This window comes from Cynara cardunculus, assembly GCF_001531365.2.
Source record: "Cynara cardunculus var. scolymus isolate 2C chromosome LG 1, CcrdV1, whole genome shotgun sequence".
NCBI lineage: Eukaryota > Viridiplantae > Streptophyta > Magnoliopsida > Asterales > Asteraceae > Cynara > Cynara cardunculus.
In genome coordinates this window covers 24,339,348-24,357,800 of record NC_037528.1, presented here as the reverse complement: position 1 = coordinate 24,357,800, position 18,453 = coordinate 24,339,348, and the positions used below count along the sequence as shown (strand labels likewise).

The following is an 18,453-nucleotide window of genomic DNA, read 5'->3' as shown; positions in this document are numbered from 1 at the left end:
ACTCTCACTTACTCAGTAAGATTCTTGGTCCTTGTCATCGTTTTCACCAGGTAAGATTTTCGGTATTTACCATATTCACATGGTAAGATAAATGACTCGATAAACACTTGCTAAATAAACGTAAGTAGACGACCTGTAAGTGTTAAAGACATCATTTTAGATTTCCGCTAGTTTTATTATATTTAGCAATGCCTAGATTTTGGGGGTTTCTATAATTCTATCCTTCACACCTTATTCTAAAAACTCAATTTCAGTAATAATCTTATATGCACACTAAACTTTAACTTTCTTTGAACTTGTTATCTTTCACAACATCTTGTAACAAGAGATTAATGGTAATTTTCAGATTACTAAAAACACAACAATATTCTTCATACAATTAGGTGGCGTCTGTTTTAAACGACAATAGTTTTTTATTTCAAATATATAATATTTATATCCAACAAAATACTTACACACACTCCTCATAATCCAAGTATCCCCGGGACGATGGCCCTTTTGGTCAAATGACAATAAATGCATGTACACAAATTGCTCATTGAGGATGTGATTTGAAATCGCTGAAGCACGAGTGCATTATATCGACACAAACAATCAAACCCTATATTTTAACGTTAAAATCCAAGTGAAACAAACGAAAAGAAGTAAAATAGAAATGCATCAAATTTGACATACTTCTCTTGCATAAATGATAAATGTTTTTGCTTCTGCTACTAGTATTAGTATTGGTGCCCCCTTAAAGGAGATGAGATTACCCACTGCTGTGATTACTTGTACCTTTGACCCTGGATACCGATGAATGTACAAGTGCTTACTGCTGCTCCTTAGGTGGTTCAGGGGGTCCTCTAGCTATTGGCACACCACTACCTTTTGATCTTCGCGGTTTCGCCAATTCAACGCATATGATACGTCCATGCAGTGGCTGCAACCAACCATCTATATCAGTTTCCTACTAAATGTGCATATTCTGATATCAGAATTACCCCATGCATGACAATAGATACTTATGTTTAATTTGACATGAGTAGTTTAGTAATTTACCAGTTTTGTCTTCTCGACCTGATTTTTGTTCCACCTATTTCGGTGGGACAAAAAATGCACTCAGTTTCATCCTATCCAAATTCAATGTCGTGCCAAACATGGGACAACAAGTTTTTGTTCAGTTCTGTCCCGCATACCAAACGGCACCGTAATGGATCTCTTGGAGATCCAATTCATTAAGATTCCCGTTTTTTTGGCAAAAGAAGATATTTCTATCTCAAGTGTAAATAAAGGGCAACTATCTATAGCAACCATCAAACTCACCATGTATAGTATGAAAACGTGATCATATCAAAGTTGTATGCTTGGTGCCAAATCTAATGGTTCACATAGATCTACTCTCCTAAATAAAAATTTCCACGTGTACACCAGGAGGGGCAAGGGGTATCTTATAAAGTCTCTAAAGATAGAAGCCCCGTGTAACCTAAATTGTAATTTTAAGCTACAATTACTTGTTTGTAATCATTTCATGAAAATTAATGATATTGATTTGAATCCATAAGATTTGTTGAATTTTATTATTATTCAATAGTATTTTAAACATTATAGAAATAGACTTTTTACTACATGTCCAGTCAAATGTTGCCATGTGTATGGTGCAGATGGAAGTATTATGCCTACACAATATTTGGACTTTGGAGTCACTTAAACTGGAATGGGCTAAAAAGGAAAACTTGTATTAATTTCTAGATTTAGAAGATGGATTTAGGATGGAACCTTTCCGTTCATTTCATTGATGGCTTTCTCAGCTTCATCTCCAGATGCATAGGTAACGAACCCAAAGCCTTTCGATCTGCTCGAAACTTCATCCATCATAACAGTGGCTGCAAATTGCAATACTTTAACTTAATTATTGACTGAAGTTACATAACTGTGCATATACATGAAATGTATAAGGTACCTTCGACAACTTGGCCATATTGAGAAAAAGCATCTAGTAATGCTTTTTCTGTGGTATAAAATGACAGTCCTGCAATGTAAATACAAGATGAATAGTAAACTTCCTGCTGCCAGAAATTCAATGCCAGTAGAATGCATAACAAGACTTCAAGAGAGAAAAGAGCCAAAGACAACCTCCAGCATTTGTGCCACTAAACTCAAGATTTGAATGTTTTGACTAGGTTGGAGTACGAAAAATCCATGCAAGTTTTTATGAACACAGAATTATCAACATATCTTAAACCGTGTTTAGCTTTGTTGCAAACAATTCATTTTTCCAACGAAAATGCTTTACACTTCACAAAATGGATAATTTTGGACAAAACGTACCCAGTGCTATGGTTCTTCTTGCAATTACATTTTCAGAATTTATCAAAAATTGCATGTGTCTTGCATAGTGTTTTTTTTGCATTTACAAAAGGCCAAGTATGATGGTTCGGGAATCAATAACTTATAACTCTAACACAAGCATGACTATTCATCACTACACTATGAGCAATAGGTTATCTCAACATACATACATATATATTTGAGGTTGTGTATTTGATATACATACATACATACATATATATATATATATATATATATCATCTACAGAAACAATGTCTGGGAAATTTTAATTGTCATCAACTAAGAATGTTGTTTCATTAAGTCCCTTTTTGCAATATTTACAGGTAACTTCGTAAGACTAGCCAGAGTTCTGTATAAAAGCACAACAGTTGCTCAAAAACAGATTTCTATGAAGGCTTCTAGAAGAAGTACAAGAGATGAAATGCTTGTTTGAGTGGCCATACTGTTGTATTCCCTAAATTATAGACCAATTCAAGATGCTACATCACTACCTCTGTACCTAAAAATTCCACACTGTAACTTCAAAGTTAAATAGAACCATCCGGGTTAAAATTCTGATTGGTACTCACCCCGTCTCCAAATAAATGGAACAATTTCATCTTTGGATTGCCCAATTAAATGCAAATATTTCCAAAGTTATAATCTGAAATTAACAGATTACGCTGTCAGTGATCATTACAGTATTTACTAACACAACGTTTTAACCACCAGAGTTCTCTATCTAGTCATGATAATTTCAGATATTTGACCGGTAGGCAAATCCTTTCATTGAACTCTGTACCCGTCTAGCGAGTACATTAAACTGTAGAAAGTTATTAACATAATGATCTTCGAGCTAGAAAAATCTAGGAACAGCAATTTCAATTTGGAACAGCATCAAATATGATAATTCAAAACTCAAAAGTAGATTTTAACTACAGAACGGAGCATATAACATCATCACATACGCGTATGTGCGCATGCGCAGTTTTCTAGCTAATTCTATAGTCCAAAATCGACAAATAAAAAAACGATCGCTCGTAAGAGAACGTAACAAATTATCAAACAAGCAACAGAATAAAACATTCAAACCTGCAATGTAAAGTTTGGAAGCTATGCCCCTTCGTGAAATGAGAGTAGATGGCGGTCCAAACGAAAAAGGCGATGGATATCCTGTACTTGATCGTGATAAGAAATTGCTGAAAATCGTCTTTGGTATCCTTCTACATGCCGCCATAGCTGTAGGATGTGTCGTATTGAGTGCGTTCCTGAGCAGAAGGGTGTTTGTTTAGGGCTTCCAGTGGGGAGTACCGAACAGGGGAGTTAACTCACAACGATATAATGGGAAATTACAAGTTAAGTCCCTGAGCTTATGTGAATTTGTTTATTTAGTCCATAGCTTATTGTTATTTCCATAAAAGACCAACATATGAGTTTTTCTATTCAGTTTGGTCTTTCTCTAGTCTCTAGTCTCTACTAGAGAATTTAACTCTGTTTTTTCTTGGTCAATAGTTGGGAAAATAGAAAAGAAAAAAATAACAATCGTTCTTTTTTTTCATTAACCTAGATATCCAACCTGCTATACGAACCGACTAAACTCAATACGATCACATGCTTTGCAGATAGCCCAGAGTCATTACATTTGAATCTTCATGACCATAAGTGGATTTTTATTCCTCCTGGCTTGAATCTCTCTTTTAGATTTAGTAGGGTTTTTAAGGTCAAATTGACCATAAACGATCATATTCAACACAAATCATATTTTCTAATGGGCTGTTCATCAACAATTTAAGTATGTTTTAACCAAGTAAAGAACTTGGTTAAATGGTTGTTAACCAAGTGTCCTGAATTAAGCGATGAACGAGCAAACAATGACTAATTTTTTTTCCTATCCTCAAAATACAGACGGCTAAAAGTAATTTGTTACTAAATACAATAAGTAGCAAAAGCACTATATTAGCATCAACTCCTTTTGTTCATAAATTTGTCGTTTGGTTAGAGGGTAAGAGGTACGCAAACTACATATGTAACCACTATTGCATACAAAATACATCAAAAGGGTTCACACCCAACTTACATAACTCCATAACAACCACCAGACTTCACTAATACCAATTTCCTGTAGCACCAGTCAAAGATTATATCGATCATTGATCGTGTGGTAGGCAATGACAGCAGCAATGCTTCTGATGACGAAACGCCAATTATATATGCAAAGTGAACTTCATACAAATGAATTTTTCAACAGTTTCTTGAAACTAGTCATGATTTTTGATTTGCTTTCAGCAGAGCTTGGTACAACATGTCAATGAATTGATTATCCTGGGCATAAATAGAAACAAAACCAAGAGTTATTAACAATAATTAATCAAACAAGGTTCTTTCCTAATGCTTTTCTAATTCAAATCTGCAACAGGTTTATTTAATTTTTATCATCTCCAAAATTTAATATGTTTCTGTATATACTTACATGTACATATCAGCATTTAGCACAAGAAAGATATATATTTTGTAACTTTTTGACACTCAAAAGTACTTTTAGGATGGATATGGTATTACCCTTTTACTCGCTTAAGTCTTTGCGAAAACTTGAAATACCTTTTTCTTTCCATTTATGGAAACCATAAGATACAACAATGATGTGGTGATGAGAGATGTGAGTTTTCTTTCCATGGGAGGGGGCCAAAAGACAGGCACAAAACAATTAGATCTTGAAGAGGGGATAAGCATACAAAAATTACAGAAGGTACATTTGAGCTAGTATATATTTGAGAACCAATTATTCATGAATTAATCATGATGAATATCATGAATAATGAATATGCAAGATATTCATGATGAATAATATTCATGAATATTTAGGTATAGTCATCATGAATATTTACTGTTCTCAAAATATTTACGATTCCTAAATGAACTCTTTCTAATTCCCATTCATCCTTTCCTATATATATAATAGTATATGAAGAATTCCCCAGTTTTGAAATGCTCATGCCAGAATTCTATCGACGATTAATATTTGTAACCATGGTACTTGGCTTTAGCTTTCTAAAATATCACTGTAGTCGCAATATTCACCCAGAAAACACTATCCTGGAAAAACTAAAACTTCTTTTGCGCAATTTCTGCAATAACTATGGTTTTTTGAAAGATAAAGCCAAGTTCAATGGTTATACATGTCCAAGTTTCCAAGTATTGTGATTTTTTTCCTTTTTGGGATACCTACATCTACCACGATTTTGCTTAAAACCTAAAGCCAATCACAATGGTTACAAAATCTATATAACAATTCACCTGAATCACCACTCAACAGACAGAATTTGCATGGTCATTAGCATAAAGATCTGTGACATGTTACTGCAGGATAGTTATTGTACAGTGACAAAATGATGAGCATCAGAGTAAATTCATATTTGCCGCACTACAAACAAAAGGTTCCACAATAGGTGGAAACCGATGCTCATAATGACAATCATATTGTTCTACAGAATTACATAAAAGAAATAGCCATGGTAACTAAGGGTTTTGCAGGAAAGCAGACATCAAATATTGTCAAAACATAGCTTATAGAAAACCAAGGAGTCGAAAATAAAATAAATGTTACCTGGGCAAGCAGCATGAGTGCATCTCTGACTTTTTCTCTGCCTAGCGGTCCATAATTTGGAGGGGAAGTAGAATTAGGAGTAAGAGATAGGGGTGGTGTTGGTGGGGGGAATGGTTGAAGTAATGGAACCCCATGGCTGCGTTGTATATTTAAAGGAGGCTGAAGGGCAGTAACTGGTATAGACGAAATAGGTTGTGGCATCGTTGGAGATAAGGATGAAGAGGGCGTAAAAAAGGAAAGGGGCTTGAAAAGATTGGTGACAAGATTGCTGCTATTCACCGACTCAGGATCCACACGGAGAGGCATTGCAGGGGTGGATGGAGCAAGTGACGGGATTTGCATTGTTGGACCATTAAGCAAAGGAGAAGGTGTAGCAGGAGAAGCCATTGTAGAATTATGGTAAGGCTTTACAGAACTGAACGGTATGGAAGAAGTATGTCCCAAGTTTATAGCGCTCTGCAGTGATAAAAATTTAATTCACAGAGATCAGTCTGAGTCATGCTTACCACAAAACATAAACCTTTGACAAGAAAATCCTCCAAAAAGACTTCATATAACAAGTTTGTTGTCTAGTGCTTATGCAACATGTATCAAACCAGGTCAAAATGAGCACCCAAAGTCTATCCAAAATTTAAAACAACAAACATGAGCTGAAGCTGAGCATCTACATATGTAAAAGAAACAACAATATTTAAACAATCCCGTAAGCAGTCTAATGCTCATGTGGATCAAGTAAAAAGGCATTTAGCTCCTAATTAATATACGGAATCATGCATGTAGATTACAGGTCTCATGTTCAACTACCTATGATGCAACAGCTACATAATGTGCAATAATTAAAACAATGGAAATTTATTCAGACGCAATCGGTTCTTCAGTCATGGTTGTCACAGGGTACAAGTTTCTAAGTCCAGTTGTGTCACTATGTGAGGTAGAGACAATATTCCCTTCTCATTTAACAGCTTTAGAGACAAGGGAAGTCCACAAAACCTTCCTTTCTAAAAGGTATTTACCATCAATCATGAACACTGCAGATTCTTTTTGTATTTTGGTTCTGTTTTCATGGTGTTAGTGTGGAGATCTGCGATACATGTGACTGTACATTTACAGGCCAAAATACAGTGCCACCAAATAAACTGGAACAATTCAAATGGAAAAGAAAAATAACAAGGATAAATGATCCTCCAAGACCCAAACCCACCCCCAAAGAAGATAACAGTATAAACTAAAGCACATTGCCACCATATAGACTTAAGCACAAATGACTGCTTTTTGACCATATTAGTTACCTAGGATAATCCTTAATTATAAAGAAAGATCAAGATCAAATGTCTAATTGCACCTTTCCATCTAAAAGCATCTTCAAATTGGCCATTCCAAGCAACAAAAAGAGACAACCTAAAAGAAAGCATCTTTGAGCATTCCAACACTCACCGAGTGTCTAAGAGCATATCACCACAAGTTCTAATCAGCTACAGCAATCAATAGTCAATCTAGTGCAAGTGCAGTAGAAGAAAATTCAGATCAACATTGATGGATACATACACTGAAGAAGTTCACAAATGAAGAGTCATCAGGTACATCTATAGAACTGGGGGTAGTAAATGGCGGCTCAGTTACGGCAGAGGTAGGTACAGCTTCAAGTTCCTCAAACTCACTACGACATAACATAAATGAAATATTAGAAAATGGAGATGGATGGAATCAGGTATGCAATATTTGTAGTGAAAATCATTACACTTGTAGTCAAATCAAGATCAACCAAGTTAATATAAACCCAGATGTAAAGTACTATAAGCTAAAATGACAAGACGAAATCATAACTCCACAAATGAATTCCTAACATTACACTCTTTCCCACGTGATTGATTATTTTTTTTAGAATAACCAAAGCATCTGCCACTTTTAGCGCAAGTAGTCCACAAATTCTATGAAAGTGATTGATAGTAATTGTTAATTTTGCAGGATTTCCTTTCTTACCCGACTTTCAGGAATTCTATTTTTTTCCATCTTCAAAGTCAAAAAATAAACCAAGTAGGGGAGGAAGGGAGGGGAGGGGAAAGAGATCAACTCGACACTCCTGCAGAATAAGGAGAGCCTTGATCACAAATCCCAAATTTGTCTATGAAGAGCGGACCACATATCTCAAATCAAGTACCAAGATACAATGACAGAAGGTGCTCAATAGGAATGAGTATCACGGCTCGTTTTGGGTATTGAAGGTAACAGTTGTAAAAGAAAGTGAACCAAGTGCTTATTTACTCTGTTCCCCATAATTCTAGATCTCATGTGCTACCTGTGAAGAAAAAGCAACCCCAAAAGAGATTTCCGGCAAGTAACATCCCATTTCAATCAGCAAAAAGATGAGGCACGCCCAGCATTAGACTATTAGTAAATAGCTCCACTAGTTTCATATATTCAAATTACGTTCCTCTTTCCTATTTCATATTTCACTGAACACTACAAAAGCCCAAATAGAAAATAAAAGATGGTAGCATTATGCCAGTATACCAGTCCACCAAGCAACAGGGATCCCTAATAATAGAAATGTGAGCTGTAATTAAGCTTCACTTGACTTTGATATGGAGCCAGCTCGACAAAGAAGCATGGCTTGAAGCATCCAACGCTGTGGCTTAGTGAGCCATGTTCGGCTTATTTGATTAAATCTCGGTATTCAATTCTGCCTCTGACTGATATTTATGGTCTACAATGCTAATACCTATTTTTGTGAATCCTCAATCTTAGCTAGTTTGATCTACAATTTCTAAGGACACTGATTGTCACAAGGTGCTGAAGTAAAAAATTTGGTGGCTGGGGATTCTCGGTCCGTGTTCTCATGCTTGACTCATCAACATTTAAATGCATATTGGAGTCTCTCTTTGCCTGCAGGATTGACCTTTTAACTTCTCGATGAAGTAAGGGCGGCATAAAAAGCAGGAATGCTGTTGGCTAAAAACATGAAAAGTAGCTTCTTTTCTCAAATTCTCGAGACTTCACAAGCTGGCTCCCAATGATTTGCCACTTGCCAGCACCAGGAGTGTCAAACTCTATAAACCTTGATACCCGCATAGCAGAGTCCTAACCTTTTATCTAGGGTAGGAAAGCAATTTGGATGAGGTCATTTAAGATTTTGATGAAGATTGAAATCAAATTGAAGTTTATTGAAGAATATTCCAGTATTTAAGAGACTGGACCTCTCCTACTCAATTACAAGAATCGAGAAAGTAACAAATGGATCTGAATGCCTAACTCCAATCTACTAAAGCCCTTTATACTTCCCTGACACGCTCCTCCATAGCAACTTTCCACCAATATCTTTCAGGCGCACTCAACAACCCCATTCTGAATTTACTTCTTTGCCCTTCTTCTCACATATGTGATAAGTTCCTTGCTCTTATCAATATCCCCCGGAAATTCATTCATCTTGTCCTCAAGATGGAACTCTAGAAACTGCTTTTGTATCACCTCTGACTCTTCCCATGAAGCCTCAAATACTGGCAGATTTCTCCATTTAATCAACACTTCCAGAACATCTGCTTTGGTCTTCCGTAGTTGTAGCACTTCTTCATGTTCGACCACCAACTCCATGTCTTCTGTTAACTGAGCTTGTTGTGTTGGATGATGCACAAGGCCCCACTTCCCTCCTTAATTGTGACATGGAACATTGGGTGTAAACGAGTAGTTGCTGACAATTCCAACCGCTAAGCTACACTTCCCACACGGCCTATTATTTTGAAAGGACCGTAAAATCTCGCCAACAACTTCTGATTATTAGTGCCCCTTAATGATCTCTGTCTGTACGGTCAAAGCTTTAAGAAGACCATATCCCCTTCCTCGAATGATACTTCCTTTTGATGCCCATCGGCTTGTAATTTCATCTTGTGCTGGGCTGCCATCAAAAACAACCTCATCACATCCAAGGCATCATCTCGCTCTTTTAACATTTGCTCCACTGATGGCAGCATCGTGGACCCTTCTTTAACCCGTAAAACAGTAGGAGCATCACATCCATACAACGCCTTAAAGGGTAAGCAACGGATGGAACTATGGTACGTAGTTCTGTACCAGTATTCAGCCCAGGCCAACCACCGTTTCCACTGTCGTGGTTTATCCGATGTAAAGCATCTCAAGTATTGTTCAATGCTGCGATTAACTACTTTTGTCTGACCATCTGATTGTGGATGGTATGTTGTAGTAAACTTCAGCTCGGTTCCTTGTAACTTGAATATTTATTTCCAAAAACTACTGAGGAACACTTTATCCCGGTCTCTAATGATTGACTCCGGAATGCCATGTAACTTCACGATCTCCTTTATGAATATTTCAATCACCCTTGTTGCTGTAAATGGATGCTTTAAAGGTATAAAATGGGCATAGTTGCTCAACCAGTCTACCACTACCAAGATTAAGTCCATGTTTTCCGACTTTGGAAGACCTTCAATGAAATTCAGCGTCACTTCTGCCCATACCAACAGGGGTAAGAGGCATTGGTTGCAACAGCCCCGCTGGTGTTCCACTTAAATTTTTGTTTCTTTGACAAACTTCACAGTTCCTTATCCATTTTTCGACATCCCCCTTCATTCCTATCCAAAATAGCTCCCCCAATAATTGTTGATACGTCCTTCTCCAAAATGTCCCCCCATTGGTGATGCATGAAACTCCTTCAAAACACTTGGGCTTACTTTGGACGATCTGGAGAACACCAATCTGCCTTTATTCCAGAGAAGATCTTGCCTCACTTCAAACCCCTTGTGCAAATCTGCTTGGCTTCGCACATCTGCCATTATTTTACTCAAAAATTCATCTTTCATGGTCTCCTCTTTAATGTACTCCCATTGTCACCACTAAGGTCCACCAATAGCCGACAACTCTACATCTCTAGGCGAGAGCACATCTGCGGCCATATTGGGTTTTCCTACCTTGTACATGATATCAAATTCGTAGCCAACAATTTAGTCAACCACTTTCGATATTGAGGTTCCACCAAACGTTGCTCTAAAAGGAACTTTAAACTTTGTTGGTCGGTCTTAACTATAAACTTCCTTCCAATTAAGTAAGGCCTCCATTTAATCACCACCAATACAATGACCATCAACTCCTTTTCATATATGTGTTTCTGCGTTGCAATCTAACCCAAAACTTGGCTATAGTAAACATTGGGTTACTCTTCTTGCATTATTACCGCCCCTACCCCTTGACCACAAGCATCGGTTTTGATCACAAATTGCTTTTTAAAATCTGTTTCGAGACAATACCTCGAACACCATCCTCAAATATTTCACATGCTCCTGAATATCTTTGTTGTACACCAAAATATCATCAAAAAATACTATGATGAACTTCCATAGGAAGGCCCTGAAAATGTCATTCATTAAGGCCTGGAAAGTGGTTGGGGCATTAGTTAAGCCGAAAGGTATAATCAAGAACTCATAGTGATCTTCGTGAGTTCTAAATGCTGTCTTGTGAACATCTTCTTGTTTCATTAGAATCTGGTGATATCCAACTCCGAAAAATATGAGGCTCCATGTAACTCATCTAACAACTCTTCTATGATTGGGATTGTGAATTTTTCAGGAACTGTATTCCCGTTCAAGGCCCGGCAATAGATACAAGATCTCCAACTTCCGTCTTTTTTAACTAGTAACATCGGGCTCGAGTAAGGACTTTGACTATACTGAATCACCCCAGCAGCCAACATTTCTTAAATTAGCCCCTCAATCTCGTCTTTTTGATACTGCAGGTACCGACGGTCGCACATTAACACGTTCCGTGCCTTGGAGGATGATCCCATGTTCTCTGCTCCAACTCGGTGGTAGTCCCTCTGGCATACAGAAGACATTCCTAAATTTCTCCACACTAACTGCTATCTCGACAGGTGTTTCGGCATCACCACAACCTGTCTCGACATTTGCCAGCTCAATCAACACCCCTTGGCCCTCGTTCCTTAGTGTTTTCATCATGGCTTTCAATGATACCAAGGACCTACCAGATGATGGATCCCTTTCAACATTAAAGATTTCTCAGCTTTTTGGAACTTAATCGTTTGAGATTGCCAATTGACCCAAGTTGGTCCCAAAGAAGCTAGTCGCTTCACTCCGAGAATCACATCTGAATTTCCCAAATTAATGGACAAAACATCTTCCACTATCTCTATTCCTTGTAACTTCAGTTTTATCTTTTTACAAACGCCTTGGCCTTTAATTGATTCCCCTACCCCCATCGATTTGTCATACTTCCCCGTGATTCTTGTGGTTGATCCAAGTTTTTCCACTAATACTGTTGCAACAAAGTTATGGGAAGCCCCACTATCAATCAAGACAACTGCCTTCCGTCCGCTATTTCCCCTTTCAACTTCATTGTTTTTGGTGTTGACAAACCGACTAAAGATTTCAAAGAGACTTCCACATCTTTTTCAGTCTCGATCCCTGCTAATTCGATTAAGGGTTTCTGCTCATTGTCTTCCTCCATGTCAAACCCCACTGTTTCTCGCACTACAATCACGTTCACCTCTTTCTTTTTACAATGGTAACCTAGAGAATATTTTTCATCGCATCCGTAGCATAAACCTTGATTTCATTGTTGTTGTAATTCTTGATCTGAGAGTTTTCTGAATTCCCCTGTAACTTTCAGCACAAGGTTGTTGCTCTTGTTCATATTGGCAGAGCTCTTATCATTCCCTGACCCTTCAGTTGCCCTCTTATTCCCCCAACTCAACCTGAAACCGCTTGTATGAGCCATAATCTTGTTCTTTTCCTCCACTACTTGAGCCAACTCCATCGCCTTCCCTAATCCCACCGGTGCTAGTAAATGAACTTCTGCATGAATCTGTGGACTCAACTCATTCAAGAATTGACTCACAAAAATTTCCTCTCGGAATTCCATCTAATGGGGCCGCTAAAGACACAAATTGTTTTCAGTAAAATCAGCTATTGTACCTTCTTGTTTTACAGCAATATATTTTTCACATAAAGATCCTCCACCTGCTAGTCGAAATTGGTGAATCAGCAGCCTATTTAATTCCTCCCAATTCAAAATCAGTCTCCTCTTATTTCTTAATTGAAATCACATCAACGCATCTCCTTCAAAAGAAATAATCGAAATCTCCAGCTTCTCTTTGTTTGTGAGTTGATTTAGAGCGAAATACCTTTATGCCCTCATTATCCATACTTTCCTTTGTCGAATAGCTAAAAATGACTCAATTCCTGATAACGACCTCCCCTCCCTATCGTGTTTCTTGGACCAGAACCGCCGAATCCTCTTCCTTCTCCTGTCGAATTTGTTCTTCTTAGGGTTTCCACTTGCATTTTCACATCGATTCCATCTGCTGCATCATCTTTTGTATGTTTTCTTTAATTGTTGAGATTTCCACATCGGGTTCATCTATTCTTGATTGAACTAAGGCGTCATGAGCGACTATTCATTGGATGCAATTTGACCTCGCTCCGATACCAATTTGATAAAGATTGAAATCAAATTGAAGTTTATTGAAGAATATTCCAGTATCCGAGAGACCGGACCTCTCTTACTCAATTAGAAGAATCGAGAAAGTAACAAATGAATCTGAATGTCTAACTCCAGTCCACTAAAGCCCTTTCCATACTTCCCTGACACGCTCCTCCATAACAAATTTCCACCAACATCCTTCAGGCGCACTCAACAACCCCTTTCTGAATTTACTTCTTTGCCCTTCTTCTCATATATGTGATAAGTTCCTTGCTCTTATCAGATTTTTGGTGGATTAAATTGAATCTGATTCCAACTTTGGTGGAATCCATCAAAAAGGAATTTGTTGCCTTAAGGTATGGCCCCATAAGGGCCGAGTCCCCTTAGCCTAGATGAAACCCTGTTGACTCCTATGCTATTGAAGTACTCTAAGCAGCTAGTAAGCTTCTTCCTTAAGCACCTTCCTTGTTGCATACACGAGATGGTTTCCAGCTGCAGATTTAGATAATTGAAAGACTTTATCTCTTTTGATTGGCTAAGGAGCTCTTTTGGGGCTTTTGACATAAAAAAGCTTATCCAAGTTGTAAATCTATTCATCTAATATGGCAACCTTGAAAGAAGGAAGGCAACCTCCTTAAGAATTAAGATAACCCAACAATGATTGAAAATACGACTCCTTTCTATTTCATAAAGAACCTCCAACACTTCTTCAAAATTGGATATAGACCAGAAAGAAGAATCTCCTTCGATAACTAAGTAGTCAAGCCACAGGTCCCTTGATTAGTGAAGGGTAAGATTGTTAGCTGTTAATGGAAAGACTAGTTTTGCCAGGCACTCCAGTCCCTTCATACACTTCTAGCTAGACTAACAAGCTCTTAGCTGCTTATCCTGGATCAGAAAACATACAGATAAAGGAACAAGATGGCTGCTAATCCTTCACCTGTCTAAAAGAACCCAGGAAAATTTAGATAGTTCATATCATGTAAGAGTTTATTACTTCATAGAACAAAAATATGTGTACAATTCATAATGAATCACCATAGTTAGTCCTGTGATGGAATATCAGATATTCTTCTCTTCAGCTGCTGCATGAGTTCCATATCCAATAAATAGCAAGAGAATGGCAACCATAACAAACATAAACACAGAGTGAATGAGGCATGCATACCATAATGTAATGCCGCCTACCTTTTGTTCACTTTGGAATTCGGGGGAACCTTTGAATATGCACCGAGTATCCTGGACAGAGAATTTGAGGGTGAATTAGTTATGCCAGCCGAATTGTAACATAGAAGCATAACTTTTCAGTTCCTAACACCTAAATTCAATAATAAGAAGCACCAAAGCAACTTACAAGAATTTATTATCACATTGGCAGACATACTTCAAATATCAAGTAGCAATGGAATTACATCTATTAATAAATAAACAAAATTTACACCTGAGATTTTATATGTTCAAGTGTCTAATTGTTGGCAGACACCTTCCCAATTTCCAGGAATTAGTCACTTCAACAGCCTTCGATGGTTATACAGGATTGCAAGTTCCTTGTAGTCCACATAAGTAATAGACACCATCTATGTATTGTGTAATTACCACCAAAAAGAGATGCAGAGTCACACAGAGAAAAGAGAATAAAAATAAGTACCTGGTAAACAGATTTGCAACATCCTCAGATTCACGTGAATTGTAGAACCAAATACCGTTAACTTCTTGGGAAGCATTCCGGTATAACAAATATGGAACTTGAAGTTCAAACTCAAAATCTCCCAAGAGATTCTCCACAAGATTTTCTGTTATAATTAATAAATAAGTCAAATGTCTAAACCAAATTGCTAATCCAAATATAAATTCAAACTGCAAAGCATCAGCTAGCGACTGTTCTGTTCCAATAAACTTCTAATCAGCGAATCTCCAATAGAACAACTGACAGACCAATCATCAACAGTCTCAGAGTTTTAACAGATAGATTATCATCAGAACATTCAGCAGTCTGTTTGATTTGGAAGATTATTTCAGATTTCCAGTCATATACAAGATTTTTCGTTCAATCACTTCCTATGCTGATCCTTCACATTTTTATTTATATGACATATAGTAACCATAGCATATGCAAACAACCTATTTCTTAACTGTGACCTGAAAACTGGAAGTGCAAATTCCAAGAGAATTATAGTTGCATAAACATCTAATATTCCTAAAGAACCAGATTCCGCTTTCATCCATAGAGAAACACATAAGAACCTCATAAAGAGACTATCCGACACTGTCATCCAGTAAAAACAGAAACCCACAAGATAATAAATGACAGAAAGTGTGCCTGTATTTCGCCGATTCATTACTATAAATTGAAACCGTGGCTGGGTGTTCCTGCAATTAAAGCAAAAAAGAAATGTACATACATAAGCTCCATTTTGATTCCACAAGACGTCAATCAGTCTACAACTTGGTTTCTCTTTCAACCAACAAATATGGCCATTATAACAGTTTCATACTTATCATCATGCACTCTAGTAGTATATTTTCTTGCTGTTGGCTACGATGACAAAATTTAGAACCCTTAGGCAGGGAAATGCAGAAACATAACTTAAAAGATAACAAATTCAGCATTTAGTGCTACCTCTTAACGACAAAGAGAGATCCTTCAACGTCCTTGCGACTCTGGAAAAAGGGACAAATGGAACTATTAAACTAAGAACTGTAAACTGTTTACATGTGATAGAAAATATACTTCTGAATGCCCGTTCAGGTTTACAAGATCTATATGTGCATATTCAAAAAATTTACAATCAAGCCATCCTCTTCGGTTTCGGTAGCCTTGAAGAACAATTATGAAAGATCAAGAACGGCACAAAATAAGAACGAAATGAAATATGAATACAAAGTTTTTGATAAAAACTGGATACAGATTTTTTGTCGCACTTTTAAATAAGCAAACACACACAAACCAGGGAGGAAAATTAAGTAAACAACTCAGGTGGACAAAAGGCGAACCACATGTATGTTCACATCTCCCGATGTATTATATGCAACTCTTTTGTTCAGCTTTGGGAAACAATATGTCTGAGAAGCTGCTGTTACATTTACAACTAGTCTGAACCCTATTGTAAAACACGGATTAACACAGCAATATGATATAGGCCTCTGGTTAATATCCAGAATCCAAGATGTGTTTGAGCTAAAACAAACCACACAGATATTAAAAAGAAACCATCCTTCCTTAGTTTGCCCACCAGTACCATGAAGCTTTCATTTAATTCATTGCAATTAAATAAATTGATTGAAATTGGCATAAACAAGTCCGATGTCTAAGCCAAAATACTAATATACTGTATTGATATAGCTTAACATTGTGTCATGAATATATTTAAGAATCTTGAAATAAAAAGTTATTATTAACATGCTTGATGGAATTATTGCAAATCTAATTCCCAAAATTGTGGCATGCAAACTTCCAGTACAGTGTTATCTATGCCACTTTCTCCCTTCCCATGACTGTTGTTATGTTCTATAGTTCCCCATATAACTCAACTTACCAGCCGCCACATCATTCCAAGAGATTCTCACAGTCCCAAAATCCAATTGCTCGTAACTTTTGGATTTTCCATATTAACTTAACCTTGGCAAATGGCAAGAGAACCTGTGGCGAACATACTACCTAGTCCATTAAAACCCACTACCACACCACTACCTCTTAGAGATTTATCTTACATTGCTTTTTATTTTTAACATTAGTTTAACAACACAACCGATCCCCTCCCAACCATAATTCCTTGCTTGATCCTCCATGGCTGATTATTTTTTTTTTTTATTAACCTGGATATCCGACCCGCTATGCGAGCCGACTAATCCCAGGACGACCACCTGCTTTGCAAATAGCCAGGAGTCACCGCATTTGAACCCCGGCCGCAAGGGGATTTTTATTCCTCCTTGAATTTGAACCTGGGACCTCCTGGTACTTTTGACCTTTGGAGCCATGGCTGATTATTTGTATCTAATGATATGGCTATCTGTTATCAGTGTACTTATTAAAGTTATAATCTATCCACCCACAAATTTTGATGGGAGCCTCCTATTTGGTGCTTCATGTCTTAACAGGGTACAGCTGCACGAATTTTGTTGAGCGATCCTCATATGTTTTTTGTCATAGTCATTACTCATCAGTTATAAAACATACTAATCTTCAGAAATCCAGCTAGAGGATGAAAGGTATATATTTTCGTCTCTCTATAATGCCCGTGAGATTCGATCCTGATCTCTGGTATTGACGTTGTTGCACCAAACGGCCACACTTGCAATCTACAGAAATATACGCTAGATCCCTTTATTTCCGCGCAATCAGTTCATCGAAAACCAAGAGTGCTAACTTAACAAGCAAGCTGAGTTATACTAGAAATCTGATGATTCAGACTTCGCTTTACGGCTTTCAACATTTGTTAATGCAATGTTTCACACACGAATTAACACATAATAGAAGCCATTGATAAAATGATGAATAAAAACGCACCCATTGGTTGAGCTCGACGTTGAATTCGTAGAAGGTGACATGTGCGGCAGTGATCAAGATCTCTTCGATGTAAGGATCCATTCTCTGAAGAACAGTAAGGTTAAGGACCTTCGTACTGTTTTGGTCCAGATTGGGCATTAATTTTCCACTTTGAGACATTTTTACAGACGGTTGACAAAGCGATGAATCGAAACACCTCTCCAAAACCCTAAACCCAATAAGAGAGATTTGTATACGTTCTGAGTCAGTCGATTACCGCCTACACTCTCCCTTCCCCAAGTTTTCAGTAATCTCTACGCTTTCTTTCTTCGCGCTAAATAAAGAAAAAGATTTGGGATGATACTTCATTTATTCTCATTTATTCCTTCTTTCTTAAATATTTGAATAGAGTAAAAACTATTTACACCCGTCAATGGGTGTTTTGGATTTGCTTATAAAAATAACTTATTGACTTATTTCGTTGTGTTATTGGTAATAAACATTTTTTAGTGTTTAGATAAACAGTTTATACCGGTGCTAAAATGGTACAAGAAGTTTTTAAAGAAGTTAAACTATTCTAACTTATAATAACTTGATAAGAACTTTTGTA

At 37.2% G+C, this 18,453-nt stretch overlaps 2 protein-coding genes across 2 annotated transcripts; both read right to left on the bottom strand.

Annotated features, from left to right (window-relative positions):
- Window positions 1-522: 522 nt before the first annotated feature.
- LOC112517908 (small RNA-binding protein 11, chloroplastic-like) lies at window positions 523-3,644 on the bottom strand. Its single transcript, XM_025125319.1, has 4 exons — window positions 3,403-3,644; window positions 1,943-2,011; window positions 1,759-1,865; window positions 523-922 (listed from the first exon to the last, which is right to left on the bottom strand). Exons 1-4 carry the CDS (start codon window positions 3,545-3,547, stop codon window positions 812-814), a joined length of 432 nt encoding a protein of 143 aa, XP_024981087.1. The 5' UTR covers window positions 3,548-3,644; the 3' UTR covers window positions 523-811.
- A 604-nt stretch (window positions 3,645-4,248) lies between these two features.
- Window positions 4,249-18,180, bottom strand: LOC112513644 (mRNA-decapping enzyme-like protein). The gene is made up of 8 exons (XM_025119975.1): window positions 17,865-18,180; window positions 15,978-16,018; window positions 15,678-15,727; window positions 15,006-15,150; window positions 14,546-14,596; window positions 7,460-7,571; window positions 5,915-6,370; window positions 4,249-4,632 (listed from the first exon to the last, which is right to left on the bottom strand). Exons 1-8 carry the CDS (start codon window positions 18,021-18,023, stop codon window positions 4,573-4,575), a joined length of 1,074 nt encoding a protein of 357 aa, XP_024975743.1. The 5' UTR covers window positions 18,024-18,180; the 3' UTR covers window positions 4,249-4,572.
- Window positions 18,181-18,453: the final 273 nt, after the last annotated feature.